General features: G+C 61.3%; 1 protein-coding gene across 3 annotated transcripts; it reads left to right on the plus strand.

The window, feature by feature from the left end:
• The first annotated feature begins 507 nt into the window (after window positions 1-507).
• On the plus strand, window positions 508-18,515 carry WIPF2 (WAS/WASL interacting protein family member 2). Of its 3 annotated transcripts, XM_075116569.1 has the most exons (9): window positions 536-597; window positions 5,954-6,148; window positions 12,013-12,140; window positions 12,670-12,802; window positions 12,944-13,063; window positions 13,556-14,215; window positions 15,621-15,830; window positions 15,955-16,056; window positions 16,974-18,515. In XM_075116569.1, the coding sequence occupies exons 3-9, from the start codon at window positions 12,075-12,077 to the stop codon at window positions 17,012-17,014; spliced, it is 1,332 nt and encodes a 443-aa protein (XP_074972670.1). In that variant the 5' UTR covers window positions 536-597; window positions 5,954-6,148; window positions 12,013-12,074; the 3' UTR covers window positions 17,015-18,515. The 3 variants fall into 3 exon arrangements, with proteins under 3 accessions (XP_074972669.1, XP_074972670.1, XP_074972671.1); XM_075116568.1 differs by lacking the exon at window positions 5,954-6,148 and having other exon boundaries at window positions 508-597; XM_075116570.1 differs by lacking the exons at window positions 536-597; window positions 5,954-6,148 and adding an exon at window positions 10,502-10,663.
• Window positions 18,516-19,551: the final 1,036 nt, after the last annotated feature.

Genomic DNA, 19,551 nt, shown 5'->3' on the forward strand with positions numbered 1-19,551 from the left:
CCTGCTGATGTCATGCTGACGAGTGAGGTCATAGCCGTGCTGCCGGGTGAGGTCATGCGGGGGGCGGTGGGTCACGGGCGCTGCCCCTCCCCGGGCGCTCCATTACCGAAACCGGGGCCACCTCGACCCTCTCAAGATGGCGGCAACAGGGAGCCACGCCCCGTGACCTTCCCATCATGGCGGGCGTGAGTGTTCCGTCCGACCTCCTCAATGTGGCGGGCGGGCGGAGCTGGTTGGCAGTAGCTGGGCTCGGCCCCGGGCGGAGGATCCCGGTTCGGCGTGGGGATCCCTCCCCGGCGGTGCCGCGCTCCCCTCGCCCCTCTGGACAGCCGCGGAGCCAGGCGCTGCCGCCGCCAGGGTGACCTTCCCAAGATGGCGCAGCGCCTCGCTCCCAAACCCCTTCCCACCATGGCCGCCCCGACCTTCACAGCATGGCGCCGCGACCCTGCCGCCCCACCGTGCCCCGCCCACATGCGATCCGGGCAGCGCAGGCGCAGAAGGGGCGAGGGCCGCCATTTTGTTTGGCGGCGGCTGGAGGCCGGACGGCGCCGCGGGGCCGCGTTTCCGGGTGCGGCGGGAGGAGGCCGCGGGCGGCGGGTGAGAACGGGGGCACCGGGCCGGGGGCCTGCAGGGCCTCCGGGGTCCTGGGGGCGGCCTCCGGGTGTCGAGGCTGCGGCCCACGGGGCTCTGTTATGCAGTGTGGTGGCTTGGGGTGGGCGTGTGAGGTGCGGGGGGGTGCTGCGCGGGGTGCCCGGGGCCGGGCGCGGGATGCGGCGGGGTCTGTGTGGGACCCATTTTGGGGAGGGGGACGCGCTGTGGACTCTTTCGGGGTGTAGGAGGGGCGGGGTGGCTGTGGGCGCTTTGGGGCTCGCGGTGGGGCGCAGCGGGGTCCGCAGGGACGGTCGCACCGAGGGTCAAGGGGGTTTGTGGGGGAGTTTCCCGGGGGAGGCACCGGTGCAGCTGGGAACGGCTGTGCTGGGGGGGTTGGCAGAGGGCACTGGTGGCGGCGGGGGGGCTCTGCTTCTCCCCATGTCACGGGAGGGTGTCCGTCACGTTCTTCCTTTCGTCCCCCTCCAGCGGTGCTGTCGGGGGGAGCACGGAGGGCTCCGTGTCCGGGCAGCCGCCGTGGGAGGTTTGGGTGACCGGTTGTGCTGTCCTGGGGGGGGACGATGCTCCCAGGGTCAGGCCAGGCCCAGGGTCCCAAAGCAGCGTCGCAGTCCGGTCACTCCTCTGGGCCTGGCGCTGGCAAACTGCGGCCCGAGCGTCCTCTGCCTATGAAAACCCGAGCACGGGGCGGCATATGGCTGGGCAGCAAAGTGCGGCGGGTGCCGCGGTGGAGGCTGAGCTCTCCCTTCTGCTCCGGGTAAACACTGCCACAGCTGCGTGCTCCCGGTCCGCCGGCCCTCCCCGCCCACGTACGGCAGCGCCAGCCCCTGCCAGGCACTGCCCAGGCAGCGCCCCGGCCTTGAGGACCTGCTGCGGGTTTATGCTCTGGACCCCTGGAGAGTCCTGGTTGTAAGCAAACAAAATAAGTAGCTGATTGTTTTCCACGTGTCCTTTGGGACAGAGGGAGAGCAGCAGCGCTGTGGCACAAGCAGCTGCAGCCTTTCCCCCTGCAAAGACTCAGCAGAATCGATGCGGCTCGTGCCTGCCCTTGAGTGCGTGGCTGGCCCCGGCAAGCAGCTCACACCCACCCTGGCTCTCTTTGCAGGGCTCCCCGTGCACCTCGATGGCCTTGGCTGCGACACAGGAGGGATGCAGTGGGGTTCAGGCTGTAGGATACGTGTGCCACGTGGGGATGAGGCCGGCAGGTGGGCTGCACCCATGAGCCAGTGTGCCTGGACACTGAGCTGTCCCTCCCCTGGCCTCTGCTCCTGTCAAGGTGTCGCTTGTTTTGGTGTTTGCTCTGTCATGGAGAAGCTGCAGCGAGCCCAGAGCTGGGGGAAGGATTGGCCAGGGTAGGTTTGGGGCAATGCAGGCCAGAGCCCCACTGAGCCCAGTGCGGCGCAGCGTGCTCTGAAATAGCCTATTCTCCAAGCACTGCTCAAAGCCACCTATTTTTTGGGAGTTTACCTTGAGTCCCCATTGCTGTTAACCACAGCTCTGCTCCAGCTACCCCCCTGCAGCGAGTGGGGTGGGGGCCCGGGCTGTGTCCCCCCAACCAGCGTGGACTTGGGCAGCATTTCCAGGGCCCATGGGTGGGATACAGAGGGACGAGATGCCAGCTGCCTCCTGACCCTCAGCTGACAGATGGACAAGGGGTGCTGAACACCATGTGACTGCCCTGCTCTGGGTTTCCCAATCCCACTCTTCAGGCTAAATGTGGGCTAGAAGCTGCTGACCCCCCAGGCTGGTGGGGAGGAGGTAGCGAGGAGCCGGTGCAGCATCGTCCTCAGGCCAGGTGGAGGCAGAGGTTTTGCATGAAAGTCATTTCAATGAACCACAGCCTATGCGCTGGGCTGAGCAGGAGCCCTTGGAGAGGTGCCGCGATCCCAAATCGTCCTCGTTTTACCTTTGGCAGACTTGGCGGCAGATGGGTGTCTGCCCGGGTTGCTCTGGCCTGGCCTGGTCTCTGGTGTGGGGTGTCACTGCCCCGCTGACGGCTGGCAGAGAGGATCTAATCTAACCTGACTCCCAACTCTGCTGCCGAAGGAGTCGACTCGGTTTGCAGATGAGGTGCGAATCTACCCGGCTCCGGCTCGGACATGCTCTCTGGGGCAAAGCTACCTGGTGAGCGCGTCCTGCTTTTCACAGCTCGGCTGCCTGCCTTCATTCCTACCTGTCTCTGCTTATTGAGTGTGTCGTGGCCCCAAGGTGTTTGGGCACTGCTGCTTCGGCTGAGCCCCCCAGGGAGACGTCCCCTCTTCACACCTTTTGTGACAGCAGCCGCACTTCTCGCCGGTGGGGGCTGCCAGGCGGCGGCACGGCGGCTCTCCCGCTCGCAGCTGCGCTCTGTTGCTGGAATGCAAAGGCAGAGCGTGTTTTCCCATGGCTGCTCCAGGGCTGGGAGGACAGACCCCTCTTTGTGCCGTGGGGGTGAGGGAGAGCTTGGCTTCTTCCCACCGTGAACAAACAGGAGCTGTTGGCCGTGGTGTGCCAAGGCGATGCCATCTAGAGCATGTGTCGTGCGCGGTGCTGAGCTGTGAGTGTGGCACAGAGGGGAGTACAGCTGACCGGTGCCACCTTTGCTGCTGCTGCCCACCCCTCTGCCTTCCCTCCCGGTGAATTGGGTCTGTTTGAGCTAGTTTCTGCCACTAAAAGTAGGTCTGTGGTTCCGCACCGTGGCAGGCCGGCTGGTGCCACGGATGTGTGAGGCTGCAAAGCTTTTGGCTGCTGTGGCCACAGGGTATTGGACCCTGACACAAAAGTCACCGCAGAGAGTGCCGCTCTGCTGCTGTTGGATTTTCTGCTCTTACTGAACGCGTTGCCTCCGAGGTGAGGCATGCCGGCCCCCCCGTCTCCGCCAGCGCCAAGGTGACGGGGCATGTTCCAGGTCAGGGCTCGCTTCCCACTTTGCTTTGCTTTAAAGTGCTATTGTTGAGGCGCTCTGGTCTTGTCTGACCTACTTACTTACATCTGGCTGCTTGGAAGGCAGGCAGATTTGCTCTGCCAAAGAAGTAGCTTTCTGCTGTGAAGCAAAGGTGGGAGGAGGGAGTGGGGGGAAAGTGCCCTCCTAACACGGGGCTGAGCGTGTTGGGTTTCTCCTGCTGGCTTTGCCAGGGTAGCTCTGGAATGAGCACAGCTCCCGGGGTTTGCTCCTTGCTCTGGTGTTACGAGGTTGGTTCAAAAATTAAACGGTCTTTTCCAGAGCTGAGCTGGCTTCTTCGTCACCAGTCTTGGGTGCTGCGGGGTCTCTTGCAGCACAGAGGCCATGGAGCTCTGTGCTCTGGTGTGGTGCTGGGGCTCCGATGTCTCTCTACTTCCTTTGGCCCATCCCCATTCCCCTTCCTTCTTCTGGTGTCTCCCACATGCCGTACCATAACCATAGAAATTCCTGCTGCTCGGCAGGACCGGCTGCACCAGCCGGAGCTGTGGCAGCCACGTGCCCTGGGCACAGACTCACCCTCTGGCAGCCCCCGGGGTGGAGGCAGCTCCGGAGGGGTGCTAAGGGGAGAAGCTGCTGGGTGGGTGGAGGGGTTTGCAGGGAGCTCTGCTTTCCCTTTTCCATCGGGAGCAGGTAAGGTGAGTTGCAAATGCTGCTCGGCGCTCGCAGTGTGGCCCCCAGGCAGTCTGGGCCATGGAGAGACGTGGGTGTCGTGCCAGGCCCTGCGTGCTGGGATTCGGTGCTGCTGTGCTCGAGTGTCCTTGTCAGGTCTGACCTGCTGCCGTGGCGCTCCTGCAGCGATACATGCTGCGCCTGCTTGCGCCCAAGGCCTGCCTCTGCTTTTGCCGAAGCAGCCAGGCACCTTCCCTGCGTGAACAGCGGTGCTTCCTCCTGGAGGTGTGGGGCTTAACTCCTCACTCGCTGGGGCTGGAGTCTGGGTTGGTGGCCTGGGGAACGCTCATGACACTGCCCAGGAGCTGGGAGTGACGGGGTTGCATCTGCAAGGACCGTTCGATCCCATCATCGAGTCCGTCTGTCACACCCCATTACTAGACCATGTCTCAAAGCAAGCCCTCCTCTCCCTCTGCGCCGGCTCTAAATTTGCAGTGTGTTCTTGGCACCTACCGACCTGAAAAGCAGCCGAGTGTGGATCTGACTGCGCGGAGGACTCGCTCTGACGGGGCTTGGCTTAGTTTCCCCTTGGCATCGACACAGGCGCTTTCTTCGCGCTCTCACACCTCCCGCAGCTGCGGCTGTCACAGCAAAGGCTGGTGGGGCCGGGCCCTCGCCACCTTCGGCCTCCTGCCCCAGCAAGGGCTGCTCTTGCTGTAAGCCATCCTATCAATCCCGCGGGTGTGGGTCAGCCCCGTTTATAAGGTTTCTGTAGCTTTAGGGTCTTGCACAAACATCAAGTGTATGCGTGTTTCCCAAAATAACACTTAAGTGCTGGGTATTCTATGGTAGCTTGTAAATTTTCTCCTAATGACTCTGAGTGCAAACCTGCTTAGAGGAAAGATGCATTTCTTTTTTACAAGCAGTCAGCGATGGTTTTCAGAGTGGCCGCTTCCTTTCTGCGAGGCAGTTGTGGCTTCGGGGTGGTTCAGGGTGACTTTATTCTGCGGCAGGGACTGTGCCATTCCAGCAGGCACCTCCCGACGGCACCCAGCGGTTTGCACTCTGCCTCTGTTACTTGCCCTGTGTGTTCTGGATTGCGAATCGGCGCATCTCTGCTTGGCCTTTGCCTAGGAAAACCCTGAGAATACTTGGCCGGGTTTTGTGGAACAGCAGGAGACCTTGTGCTCCAGCCCAGCTCTGCTTGTCTCCTTCAGGGCTGGTTCCCGCAGCCGGGCTGGGAGCAGCTCTTGCAAGAGAGTCGGCGCGGGAGGCTGGCTAGCAGGCAGAGCCCCAGCACCTCTGGCCTGCAGGAGAGGGGTGGCAAAAGGGACCGGAGCTGGAGGTCTCTGTCCTCAGCCTTCCCAAAAGCCCCGTCAGCAGAGGGAGGGAGCATCATGGCTGCCTGGCAGGAGGTGGGAGAGACCCCGGCGGGGGGCATCAGGGGCTGTCTGTCGTGGAGGCTCCTGAGCGAAGGGGCTGGAGGGCTGCAGGCAGAGCAGAAGGGCGGCCTCCGCGGGGGCACTGCGGGGTCTCAGGCATATTTAAGCACTCTGCTTAAACACAGGCAGAGGCTGGTACAGGGGTGTAAGCTGATGCCGGTCCTGCGGTATTTTAAAGGCATATTCTCCATCCAGGCTCCTGAGAACAGCAGACCTCCAGGCAGCATGTGTACGCAGATTGTGGGTTTTCAACAGCTTTTTTCTTTTTGTTTTTTTTCTTATGGTTGTGATTGAACTTTCTGGGGTGGGGGCCAGGGGACTGGGCAAAACACTGGCTTTTCTCCTAAAACACCAGCACAGCCTGCTCAGTCGCGTGGCGTAGTGACCTCTTGCGGAGACGCTGCCTGTTGGGCCCAGGCACCAGGGCAGGGCCGCCGCTCCCGAAGGGCAGAGGAGGAAGACCCAGAAATGTCAAGACCTTCAGCACTGGCCTGGCATCGCTTCTGCCGAGAGGGCGGGTTGGCTTGTTGCCAACCACCTGGATATTGGGGTGAGTCCGGGAGAAAAGCTTGGCGTGGGGGTTTGGTTTGAAAGTGTGGCCTTCAGGGAGGTGTACCCCACCCACCCCAATTAATGTGCTTTTTTTGGCAGAGGGTTTCACCTGGGCATCTTGCTGTCCCTGTGTTGCGACCTGCGTCGGCCAGACGCTGCGGCAGCTGACGGCGTCAACTCAGGGTGGCAGGCTGGAGCTGGAGACTGGCTGCCGGCTCCCCGTAAGGCCACCGGTGCCGTAAGCTCTGCACCGTGGAGCATCTGGTGCTGTTTTACAAATAATTTTGCGTGCTGTCGGTTTTGAGTGACGGATGGAAGAGCCGCGGGTTCCTTTGGTGTTCCTTGCTCTTCGCTGCTGGCGTGTCAGCCGCAGCCTGGCAGAGACCAAAGATTGACGCTGCGCTGGGTTCGCTGTGCAGAGGGCCTTAGATGCGGCTCGTTAGCGCCTGCCTCTAAATGAGCCCTGCGTGAGTGGGCCCCAGCACTGCCGGGGAGCCTTAAAAGGCTCTCAGAGGTGGTTGGAGCCCTTCTCTGCTCCCCGTCCTGCTCGGAGCGGCCTGAGGCCACCGATGTTTTCCTTGTGCTTCAGGGAGCTCCCGGCTCTGTCAGCTCCAGCATGCAGGCTTCGTTCGCTCTAAATGTGCAGACAATGTTGGAGCCCACGGTGAAGGGGACGGTGCATCGTTGGCAGTTGATGAAAAGGCATTTTTATCTGAACACTACCACCGGACTCGGGAGCCACTTTCCATTCAGCGGCGTATTGTTCTCTGCGAGGCGTGGGCCATGCAGCATGTTATTCCCAGCCATGGGTCACCATCGAAGCAGCCGGGAAGTCCCTGCGTCTCCCGCCGCTTCCTCCCACTGGAACAATCAGAGATGTCCGTCGGAGAGAGCGGTGGTTCAGAGCGGTTCCTGCGCGGTCCCCTCGTGTGCCACCTCTCCCTCCCCAGCTTCCTTTCCCTTCTCGCCTGGCACACGGGACAGGGAGAGGCAGGGAAGTCTGTGGGCCCTCCTGGGATGGGCTTTTCCTGCTCTTAACTTTGCTGCAGCCCCTGATGTCAGGACACGATTCCTTGCTCCTGATTAAAGGTTTCCTCTGCCAAGTGAACCGAGCTGAGCTCGGTGGAAAGCTGCTAGAGGATGGCTTGACTCGGGTCCCGTGGCCGGGGATGGGGAAGCCGTGGCTCCACTGAGGGCTGCGGAATTCGGCCCCGAGGCGTTAGAAACTTTTGTGTTCAGGGTTTTGTTAAAAATGCATTGTCAGTGACCGTGGGTTGTTAATAATTCACAGTGAACATCTGAGTCCCGCGGGGCTGGAGTGTGTCTGTCTGTCTGCACGCAGAGATGCACCAGCTCTTTGAGACGCTCCAAATCGAGATGGCAGCTCGCTCTCTTAAAGCATGCTGATACGATTTTAAAAGCCTGAATGACCTTAAATCCTGCGATGGCTGTCTTTCAGGATAAATTATTTATGTCACATCCTCAGTGCTGCCGAGGACCTCGCTCCTCGGGAACGGGCAGAAATGTCAGGCTTTGGAGGACAGGCTCTGAATTTGGAAGGGCTGCTTACAGGGTAACGAGGAACTGAGGGTTTGGGTGGGAAGAGGTGGAAGATAAAGGCATCCTGCGAGGCGGGGGCGGGAGGGGAGGGTGTTTGAGAGGTCCGGCCTTGGAAGTTGTCCCCAAACCGGTGCAGCCGCATTCTGCAGCCGACATCAGAGGGCTGGAAATTCCTCTTGATCTGCAGTTCAAAGCCGCTGCCTCCCTGAGGATGAAGCGCTTCATCTCGGGTTTGCAAATGCAGGCTCGCCGCCGCAGCGAGCCTAGCTGTGAAATACAAATCTGCCACGGCGCCCAAATCCCCCTGAAAAGCGAGGAAACACGCTTGTGGCCTCTGAAGGTCACTGCTGCCTGTCCTGCTAAAACAGCAAACCCCCGCCCCGGGACGATCAGAATCCAGGGCTGCTTGCCGGAGAAGGCATTTCATTTCCCTTCATGGCAAACAGGGTCTTGAAAAAACGCATGACGAACGTGGTGTGTAGTCCTGTCCTGGCCAGATCTGGCTAATTCAGCTGTTTTATGGGAGAGGCGGCTCTTGAATGTAATGTTCTTGGGTTTTAATAGTGTTTTTTGAACCCTGGATTGGCAGGGGAATGCTGATTTGAAGCGCTGCAGGGCTGCACTGATGCCGGTGCTGCCGTGGGGCTCAGGGTGCTGCAGTGATGGTGGGGTCCAGCATGGCTGCTGTGCAGCTTTCTGCAGGGTCACCTGGTTGTCAGTGGACTCTCTTCTCCGAAGTGATAGCTTTTCGCACATTGTCTTCTTCCCTGTTTTCTCACAGCTTTCTTGGTTCTTGGTTTTTATTTTTAAAAGGAAAGCTAATGTGCAAACCTGCCTCTCCTGGCTTAACCGAAGACAAGCTCTCCTCAGCGCTTTGATCTAGCGGGTGTCTCTCTCGCTGCCCCAATTCAGGTCTTTCAAACCACTTTCCCTGCAAGCGTAGAGAGCTGCTGCTGCAGCATATGGAGCTCTCAAAGGCTCAGATCTGGCTTGGTGAAAGGATCCCTGGTAACGAAGAACAAAGGAGAAGAAATGCCGAGAAGTCGGCTGTCGGAGCGGCATTGTTTCAAAGGGCATGGTTTCCGTAAGGCATACGCCAGACATTAAGGGGTGGTAAGCAGTGCTGGGAGAACAGCCCCCACCCCCCCTTTTTTTTTTCCTGGAGGATTTAGCTTGTGTCTCCCTAATCTTTATCAGCTGTGTCTGTCTTCATGAACGTTAGAGATCTAGGCCTTAAAATAAAGACAGACACAGATGACTCTAGTGTTCCCACCCAGAGGTCTTGTCTTTTCTCATGGTATGAAATAATCAGCAGCCGCCATGTGCTGACTTCGGCGCCTCTTGGTTTTGGTTTTTCAATGTGACCTTTGCTGTTAATCCACAACCTGAACGGGGCCGTGTGCTGAAACGAAATGACCTGTTTCTTGGGAATTCAGCTCCAGTTTATCCTCACGCTGCTTTAGCTTAAACTCTCTCTCCCCTCCTCTCTCGCTCTTCTAGGTCAGAGCTTTTATCTGAATGCAGGTTTCGGTGCAGCGCTAGTTTGAAGGGCATGTTAGATATGGGGAGATAATGACTCATGGTTTTCTTTGTAGAAATACCCTCTCCTCCCCAGCTGTGCTTATAGGAGGTAATGTTGCTGTGGGATCGTCTCTGGCCACTCTGCCTGATGCAGGGCCTATGTGGGGGGCAGCAGGGCGAACAGGGGGACTGGAGCAGCATGCTGCCCTTGCAGACGTGACACTGACTTGTTCTCTGACAGCTGACAAACCCCTGTCTGTCTGTCTGCGTCTGGTGAGGCAGTGTGCCCCTGTCATGGGAGTATCTGAAGGGGCTCTTGTGACTCCAGGTGCCATCGAGGTGCAGAGCTGGGTGGGAAGTGTCACCCTGTGAGTAATCAGCTGGAGCAGGAGCATAACAGGGAGGTGATGTGGGTGTTTCTGTTCCCATGGGTCGGGAGTGGAGGTGACGGCCCGCAGTGCTGGCACCGCTCCTGTGCTGGCTCAGGCCTGTGACACATGAGACCAAGTCAGGAGTCTCATTACCTGGCACGTTTCTCAGCTCTATCTCTGCTAATTACCTCCAGCTGCTGGTGTTCAAACAAGGCCGGGGCTCTCCTGCCCATCCCCTCCCGCTGGTCGTGCTGCGACGCCGTCATGCTATCCCCGCAACGTCACGCTCTGCCTTGGCAGCCGCTTGCGCCGTCCCGGCCCTGCGAGGCGGGAAGGAGCACGGGGCAAAAAGCGCTCCTGTTGTAACATGTCCTGGCAGCGCCAGCAGGTCCCAGACAAGCACATTATGAGCTGTCTCTGATCTTGCTTCGGTGGGAAAGGTACAGGCTGAATGGGTTTGCCGGGCTTTGTTCCAGTCTGTGGAGTGTCCCAGCATGGTGGGACTGGTGGCACAAGGGCTGAAGGAGAAATGGCTGGACGTTGGCTCTTCTGTGCGAGGCTTCCAGCTCGGTCTGGAGCAAAGTAGCACCGCACACGTTGAGGTGTGTTTCTGAGAGGCAGGAGCGAGGTGGCCGCCCGGGTGAGGTGGATGAGGACCCACTGAGTCACGGCAGGCTTGAGCTTGCGCTGTTCCCCAGCTCCCCAAAGGTGTGGCAGGTGCCACCGGAGAGCTTGAGAACTCGAGTGACTTGGAAAACACCAGAAGATAGAGGGAGGAACATCTTCCCAATGAGAGTGTCTGTAGCTGGGAAGTTTCTTGCTCAGTAGAAGAGCTGCCTTTAATTAAAAGGTGATTTATTTATTTATTTTCCTGAACCGCAGGGAGCTGGTGGTTTGCTCAAGGGGAGGGGAGCCGCTGGCATTGCAGCGATGCTGCTGGTCCGTTTTTCCTGTTCTCAGACCTCCGCTGTGACAGGGAGTGGTAACGTCTGACAAGTGAGGACAGACCTGGTCTTACCCTGGCCTCTGTGTACCGTCGCATCAGTAAATTGTAGTCGAAGGTGAGTCTCAGAAGGGAGCTGGATTTTAATACCTGATACAAACCGTTTCAAAGGTCGTGGGCACCTGGGTTTCAGTGCCTGGGTCGTAAAGAAACTTTCGCTGTCGTGGTGGATATATCTCTGACCCCTCTGGTTGCTTGCCGTGAAGGTCAGGGATCAGAAGTCGGAAGCTTCAGGTGTGAAACTATGCTGTTCTTACCTGGTGTTGGCATTGTGGTCCCCTTCAGTGGTTAAGGAACAGGTTTTCCTGGGGGAGAGACATTTGCGGCCACTTATCCCCTGCCTCTTGGTCTGCCCTGAGCACCCGAAACTCCTGGGGTGGCGAGTGAGGCCTCCAGTCATCACATTCCTATTCCCTGAGCTGGTGCTGCCAGGACGGCCCTACCTGCACACTGCTGTCAGAGGCACGAGTTTGCCAGGGACCTGTCCTGTGATCTCCCGGTGATTCAGGCTCCTCTTCCTGTCCCCGCTTCCTCCGTGCTCAGTCTCCGGTGCCGACTGGAGCTGCGGGGCTCTGCGGAGCCCCACTGGCAAAGCTCTGCGCAGGCTGGGAGCCGTTCTGGGTAAGCCACTGTGTGGGAAGGATTCATTTTGGGCTTGCGATGAGATGGATTGAAATGTAATCAGATCAATGTTGGGGAAGCTTGTTTTGCTGCCTGATTGGACGTCTTCAAGGCGAGCTTTGGAGTTGTGGAAATGGAGAGGGGCACAGACAGCCTTCAGAGCGTTGGGAGGTTATCGAAGTAGGATCCAAGTGGTTTGGAAAATCTGCCTTATCTGTCAGGGCTGTTCAGGGGTGGGAGCGTGTCTCCTTGTACAAGCCACAGGACAGCGCTGCGCCGTTTCGTCTGCCTTCTGCTCAGTGATCCGTCTGGCAGATTTAACGGCGTTTGTGGCTGGAAGGGCCTGCTGGGGACGCGTGCCAGGGCTGGCCGTGGTGCCTGCCGAAGGGCTGTACGCTTTGGGCTCCTGTCGCACTTCCACATGAGCGGCTTCCGGCTGCTGGATTGATGGCACAGGATTAGCTTGGCCAGGTTTTCTCCGCTGAGTGAAGCGGTCACGTGCAAAACGTCCTGGGTTTCACCTGCAGGCTCTGCGCTGGTATGGGGGCTCTGGCGATTTGGGGCTGAGGGTTGCGCTGGCTCTCAGCGCTGGGACCCGTGGCTGCAGGGTGTTGGGAGAATGTGGTGGCCCTTTTGAGGCAGCTGGGAGATGGCAGCCCCAGCTTCTGCCCGGCACGGGGAGCTCCAGGCACAGGGCACTAGCACACTAGCCCAGGGCCATGTTTCTCTGTGGTCTGTTCACCAGCTTTCCCCTCCAGTCCCTGACCGCTTCCTCCCTCCCTGCAGGCATGAGTGACCAGGCTTGCCCCAAGCACTGAGCAGCGGGAGCCACCGGGAGCCGGGCCAGGATGCCGATCCCTCCTCCCCCGCCGCCACCGCCTCCCGGCCCCCCGCCACCTCCCACCTTCAGTCAGGTAGGGGTCTGCTCGCTGCCCGGTGGCCTGGCTGGTCGTCGGGTGGGCAGGTGGCCTGACTCCACAGGATGCTACTTGCTGGGAGTCCCTGTGTTGTCTCTGGACCTCTAAGTTCAGCCTACGAGAGCTTTGGGTCACCCATGGGCTGTGCTTCAGTTTCCTTTGCAACACAGTCTACACAGAAGGGGCTTTTTTTTTTTTTTTTGCCTTTGTGTCTTCTGCTCCACCATGGCTTGGGAGGGAGAGCAGGGGAACCTTGCATGAGGCTGCAACTGAGCTGCGCCTTGGGTCTAGGTAGAACAGGATCTCAACCTTGCCCTGTGGGATGGCAGCACAACCTCCTGGGGCAGCCCCATCACTCCATCTGGAAGAGAGCCCCTGGAAGAGGCTGTTTACTGGCAGGGGTGGGGGTGCCTGTTGGCTCAGTGGGGGAAGAACTGGGAAGGTGGGAGTTGGGCTGTGCCTGCTCTGTGCGTCAGGGTATCTGTCTGCGCAGGTGAGCTCCTGCTGAGCTGCTTCTTGTCTCCAGGCGAACACAGAGCCGCCAAAACTGAGCCGAGAGGAGCAGCGGGGCCGTGGGGCCCTCCTGCAGGACATCTGTAAAGGGACCAAGCTAAAGAAAGTGACACAAATCAATGACCGGAGTGCACCAATCCTAGAGAGTGAGTACCTGGTGCTCAGCCCCACCCTGGGTCCTGCTGTGCCCTTCAGGATGGCTTCTGGGCTCTCGCCTGTCTGGTTTCCAGTGGCTCATCGTTGGAGGAGCTGATAATACCAGGCTTAACTTCTCTGCTTCCTTTCAGAGCCCAAGGGCAGTAGCGGTGGCAGCTACGGCTCTAGCTCAGCTTCGATCCAGCCAAAGGGTGGCCTCTTCCAAGGCGGTGTGCCCAAGCTCAGACCCGTGGGAGTGAAGGACAGCTCAGGTAATGGCCGTCTGACTGCGGTTTGCGGGGGGGCTCCCTGGGGAGGTCCCTGAGCCGGAGGGGGGTGAGGATCTTGCTGTGTTTGCCTGGAGATTTCAGATGGTTAGAGGCAGGGACCCCAAGTCAATACCCTGTGTGTGGCTGCAGGCAAGCTGCCTTCTCTCTATGCCACAGTGTCCCACGACACAAACCTCCTCAGAGGGCCCGAGAGTTGTGTGTGTTGCTGAATGTTTCTCTCTGCTATTTTCTGTGGCAACCTGCCTTCCAGCAAGCCAGAGAGTGAATAGCAGTGGTGAGAGAGGAGCCGTGTGTGGCTGAGCGCGGTGCCAGCTCCCTGCCTGTGCCAGACAGCGTTCCCTGCGGTCTGGCCCTCCTCGGCCGAGCGGGCAGGCTGCCCTGTGCTCTGCGCAGGCTCGGGGACCGAGCGCTGCACGTCGCTGACTCCCGGCCCGTGCTGTGTCTGGCCACTCACTCTGCTTTCCTTCACCGCAGACAGCTCCAGTAAGCAAACCCTGCAAGTCCCCGGCTCCAGAGCAGCTGCCCCCAGGCCCCCAGTGCCAGCCAGCAACAGCCGACCTCAAGATGACGCTGACAACAGCCGGGCCTCTCCCCCGGAGCTGCCGCGCACGCAGAGGCCCTCCCTGCCGGACCTCTCCCGGCCCAACACCGCCGGCAGCACCGGCATGAAGCACAGCTCGTCCGCCCCGCCACCTCCCCCACCAGGACGCCGCACCACCGCGCCGCCCGCCCCGCCTTCGGCGCACAGCACCAAGGTCTCTTCCTACAACCGGGAGAAGCCCCTGCCGCCCACCCCGGGACAGCGACTGCCTGTGAGCAGGGACGGACCCCCTGCTCCGCCACCCATCAAGCCCCCTCCCTCCCCAGTCAGTATCCGAACAGGGTCCGGGGCTCAGGGCCAGTCTCTCGCGCCCCCGCCGCCCCCTTATCGGCAACCCCCTGGTGTCCCCAACGGCCCTTCCAGCCCCATCAACGAGTCTGCCCCGGAGCTGCCACAGAGACACAACTCCTTGCACAGGAAGACGCCGGGCCCCTTGCGGGGTCTTGCGCCGCCGCCGCCTGCTTCAGCCTCCCCATCTCTTCAGAGCAGTCGCCCCCCTCCGCCGGCCAGAGACCCCCCGAGCCGGGGAGCAGGTAAGAACCGTTTGCTCTGCTGGGCCTGGCTCCTTTGCGCCTGGGAGCAGCCGTTGTGGGTCAGGCTGCAGCCACCTGCCCGTGGCGTGTTTGGTGGCTGGCTGGAGACACTGGGGCAAGAGGCAGCACTGCGGCACAGCAAGGCTTCTCCTGCATGTGTTAGTTGGTGTAGGGGTTGAGCCAGGGGCTGTAGCTGGACTGTCACCTTCAATACATGTCCCTAGTCCTGCCCTCTTTATCCAGCTCCTTTCACACCTGGTGGTGGTGGTGGGTTGTGGCTGGGCAGCTCCTGCCTGTGAGGTTGGTGTGTCCTCCTGGGCTAGGAGGCGAGAACGTGGTGGAGCCAGAGCTGTGCGCGCTGTGGCTGCTCCCCTGAGCTTCCTAAATGTCACCGGAGGGGGGACAAAAAGCTGTGGCAGAGTGGGAAGAAGCCTTTCACTCGGCGGTGCAGCCAGACACCCTTGCTCAGCCCCTGGGAACCATCCTGCACCTCTCTGGGCTGGTTTTGGTGCCTCACGGTTCAGAGCGCAGCAGGCAATGAATGCTCTGTCGCTGCTAGTGCAGGGGTTGAGGTTTGGTGTCGGGTGCCCTTTGAAGGGGTGGCTTGGTGAAAACTGCTCACCATTATCCCTGTACACATGGAGCCGGACGTGAGCGTGTCCCCGCCGCTGGCAGCGGTGATGGCTTTGCCCCTGTGCCCCCCCCTCGTGCGCTCCTGGCCTCCGTGTCCAGACCGCAGCTCCCGCCTGGTCCCCTGCCAAGCCGCTCCGTCCTTCCGGCCTTGCCAGAATCCCTCCTTTGAGTTACAGCTGGGGATCTGCTCTGTTAGTCTGTGTGTAATTAGCCTAATGAGGAGCATGAGCTGCCACTGTGCATCTGTGGGAGGCTGGGCAGGAGCAAGAGGTGGGTCGGAGGGGCCGTGGGTCCTGTTGCCACCTCGGTGGCAGTGCGGATGTGGCTTCCCAGTCTCGACAGGCAGCATCTTGCCTCCATGTGGAGCTGCTGCCCTCAAACCCTGGTGTGCGCTGGCTTGTAGCTGCTCCTGGGATCCCCTCTCATGCCAAGGGTGACCTGGGTCTGGCGCAGCGTGCAGGGGCTGGAGCAGCCCCACTGGGGGTGGGTGGTGAGGCAGGGGGGAGCGGGCTGGCCAGTCCCCTCCGCTACAAGCTGACGAGGAGGAATGCAGATGTCAGGAATGAGCAGGAAATCTCTGCTGGGCGCATGTAGGAGCATCCCTGGGCTGGCCACGCTGGCCGCTGGCGTGGTTTGGCTCAGCAGCTGGCCTGGAAAGCTACCTCGGAGGACGTCCTTGGCCCTGCTGCCGGAGGGAGGGTTTGCCCTGGGGATGCCGTGCCTTGGCAGGCTGCAGTGGGCTGTGCCGGTGCTGACCCAGCTCTCCTTGCAGCCCCACCGCCCCCTCCACCGATGCTGCGAAACGGGGGGCGTGACGCCCCCCCACCTCCACCCCCCTACAGACTGCACGGCTCTGCTGAACCCCCAAGCCGAGGGAAGCCGCCACCGCCGCCCACGAGGACACCGGCCGGGCCTCCCCCACCGCCCCCGCCGGTGCGGAACGGGCACCGGGACTCCATCTCCACCGTCAGAGCGTTCCTGGGTGAGTGGGGCCCCGGGCGCGGGTCAGTGCTCGCAGCAGGGGCTGGAGCTGGAGCCCTTTGGTTTTAGCTGTGCTCATCCAGAGCCGCCTGCCCTGAGCTGCCTTTTTTCTCCCTTCTCTGTAGATGACTTTGAATCCAAATACTCCTTTCATCCTGTCGAAGACTTCCCAGCCCCAGAGGAATATAAATACTTCCAGAGAATCTACCCCAGCAAAACAAACAGAGGTAAGGGAGGGGAAGGTGTCCCACTGTCCTGCGTGGCCTGGCTCCCCTCCTGCGCTCTCGAGGGTGGCAGGAGATGACAGCAGTGCAGCCGTGGCTACCCGCTGTCCTGTTTGTCCCTGCTCAAGGTGGATTGTGCAGGGGCTGGCGTGAGTCGCCCCGGGCTCCTGATCACCTCCCGTGTGCAGCAGTGCTGCCTCGGGGCCCGCACACACTCCCTGGGGCGCAAAGCCCTGCGGGCAGCCCGCTGCGCTCGGGGCGGGGGCTCCGAGGATCTGGGCTGTGCGGATGGCCCATCCCGCCTGCCCCCTTTTTCCTGCTGAGCCTGTGCAGAGAAACGCCACAGGGCTTGTTCCCACCTGTGCCGAGGGCCTTCGGTGCTGGTGCGGTTACAGAAGGACCCTGGCAGCCAGCCCAGTGGCCAACGCTGGTGTTGGGCCGGGGGGTAAAGACCCCTGCACGTGCCAGGATGAGCCCGAGCGGCGGCGCTCAGACCCGGCGCTGCCGGCACAGCACAAAGTGCCCTTGCTGCGCCGCTGCTACGCGTCAGCCCTGCGGATCCCGGAGGAGACTCCGGGGAGAATGGGATGCTCGTTTATTTTTAGAGCGATTAATGTTTAATGTGGATTTGAAAAGCCCTGAGCTTTCCATGCGTGCTGCAGCGGCTGGTTCGAGTCGCAAATCCCAGGCTCCAGATCTCCGCGGGGAGTACGGGGAGGGGGGGGCAGCTGGCGCGGGGGTGTGGAGGAGGGAAAGCAGACGTGCCGGATCCCGCTCTGCAGAGCACTGGGGCGGCTGGCCTCTGAACCGGTGCAGGCAGCCGGGGAGCAGCCAGGCCGGTGCATGCCAGCAGCGCGGGGCACGCCGTGCCAGCCATCTCCGTGCGAGTTCTGCTCTCAACACGCTTTCTTGTCTTGCAGCTACGCGTGGGGCCCCCCCTCTGCCCCCCATCCCCAGGTGAAAGCAGGCTGCGCAGGCACATTGTTCCTGAGCAGAGAGACGGACCTCCTTCCCCTTCCTCAGATGGACCCTCCCCACCTCCCTGCCCCCCAGGATCCTGCATGAGAAACTCCCAGCGTCTTTGGTTTTCCCAGCTGCACCAGGACGAGCAGATACCCCCAGCCCAGCTCTCTCCGCCAGCCCACCCTCATCTATGCATCTCCCTTGGGACTCGGTGACCTTGCTGGCAAGCCCGGATGCGTCCTTCCCTCCTCGCTTGTCACAGATCCCGGGTCGGGCCGGGACCGCACGCCCAGCCACAGCCTGGGAGCCGGGCACAAGGACTCGGGGCGGCTGGTGAGCTGCGTGCGGCCGGCTGTTGGATGAGAGGTGGCTCAGTGCCCGATTCCTCCGGGCCGGGGCAGAGCGAGGGCTTGGAGAGGAGCTGGGCTAGGTCAGGAGACGGACACGCTGCGTGATCACCGGCTGCGCCGGCGGCAGAGCGAGGGGGAGCTGGGACAGGCCGGCAGAGCCTCGTTACCCCAGCGCAGCTCATTGCATTTTTGCACAGGAGCCAGTGGAGGAGTGAGGGGGCGAGTGGGACCATCCAGGGAGACCCCGATGGCGCTGGACAGGGGCTGGGGGCTGCAAGGTGGCTGGGCAGGGGAGACCCCCTCCCTGCTCCCACGGGGGGAGTGTCCCAGATGCCCCCCCCGCGGGTGGCGTCGCGCCCCAAAACAGCCGCAGCCCATGGCTTTTCATGCTGCTGGGTTTCGATGGGGCGAGGAGGCGCCCAGCAGTGACAGCCCGTCTTTTAACGCTAAATTACCAAACTAGAGCATTTTAACGGGAAGACGCTAATTGTCCGTGGAGGAAGCCGGGGGTGCTGTTACCATGGGGGGGGGTCGTTTGTTCTGTTTCTTCCGTGGCGGGGTGGGGGTGGGGAGCGTGGGGAGGGCCCACAGCCCCCCGTGCCGGGGGGCTCCGGCTGACGTTTTGCCTTACACACTACCCTGTCCGAGTGTTGGTACCAGGCTGGTTTCTCTCTCTTTACTCACGGTACCGGGCTGGGCTGGACATTAACCGTAGTTACTGATCTCTTTTGTACATTGTGAAAGGCTTGTACTGGAGGAGGAAGGGGGTGCTCGTGTGGCTGTACTAAACCCTCCCGTCTGGCTGTTTTGGGGCTTGGGTTGGGGTTTCTGTGGTTTTGGGTTTTTTTTGGGGGTGTTTTTTTTTTTTTTTTTTTTTTTCCTTTGGCAATGGAAACTTTCCCTGTTTAGGCTGGAGCGAGGCAGCACTGGGGGCAAGGGGGGTTTCGGGTGGGTTTCTTCAGAGTCTGAGTTCCCCCCTACCCACCCAGCGCTGCCCTTTGGCTTAAATAAAGGTCAAAAATGGTTGTCCCCGAGCGCTGGCTGCCCCCACCCCCCCCACCGGGCGCGAGGGGATGTTTTAAGAGGGAACAGAGTAAAAACTGAGGAGCTTGGAACTGCATTTAAATAAAAGTAACAAAGGTGCACGTCTCCCTTTGGGCGCTGTCATGGGGGCCTGGGCTGCAGGGGGGCTCTGCGCCTCACCCCGGCCGTGCGGTTCGGCCACAGAGAGGAGGGTGAGGCCCGTCCCCTGCAGCGAAGCCTGTACTGGGAGGCACTAAGGTGGCAGGATGGGGTATGCTGCGGGCAGGTCTGGTGGCACTGGGAACACTGGGAAGCAGGAGTGGGAGTACTGGAAGCATGGGTGAGGCAGATCTTGGGGGGGGGAATGGGAGCACTGGGGAGGTAGGGTTGGGATGGGGGCACTGGGGAGGCAGAGTTGGGGGGGATGGGGGCACTGGGAAGCAGGAGCAGGGGGGATGGGGGCACTGGGGAGGCAGAGTTGGGGGGGATGGGGGCACTGGGAAGCAGGAGCGGGAGGGATGGGGCACTGGGGAGGCAGAGTTGGGGGGGATGGGGGCACTGGGAAGCAGGAGCAGGGGGGATGGGGGCACTGGGGAGGCAGAGTTGGGGGGGATGGGGGCACTGGGAAGCAGGAGCAGGGGGGATGGGGGCACTGGGGAGGCAGAGTTGGGGGGGATGGGGGCACTGGGAAGCAGGAGCGGGAGGGATGGGGCACTGGGGAGGCAGAGTTGGGGGGGATGGGGGCACTGGGAAGCAGGAGCGGGGGGGATGGGGGCACTGGGGAAGCAGGAGCGGGAGGGATGGGGGCACTGGGAAGCAGGAGCGGGAGGGATGGGGCACTGGGGAGGCAGAGTTGGGGGGGATGGGGGCACTGGGAAGCAGGAGCGGGGGGGATGGGGGCACTGGGGAAGCAGGAGCGGGAGGGATGGGGGCACTGGGGAAGCAGGAGCGGGAGGGATGGGGGCACTGGGAAGCAGGAGCGGGAGGGATGGGGCACTGGGGAGGCAGAGTTGGGGGGGATGGGGGCACTGGGAAGCAGGAGCGGGGGGGATGGGGCACTGGGGAGGTAGGGTTGAGGGTACTGGGGGCAGTGGGAGGACTGGAGGCAGGATTGGGGGATACTGGGAACACCGGGAGGCAGGGTTGGGGCGCAGGAAGCCCC

This window comes from Phalacrocorax aristotelis, chromosome 23 (assembly GCF_949628215.1).
Source record: "Phalacrocorax aristotelis chromosome 23, bGulAri2.1, whole genome shotgun sequence".
Classification (NCBI taxonomy): Eukaryota; Metazoa; Chordata; class Aves; order Suliformes; family Phalacrocoracidae; genus Phalacrocorax; species Phalacrocorax aristotelis.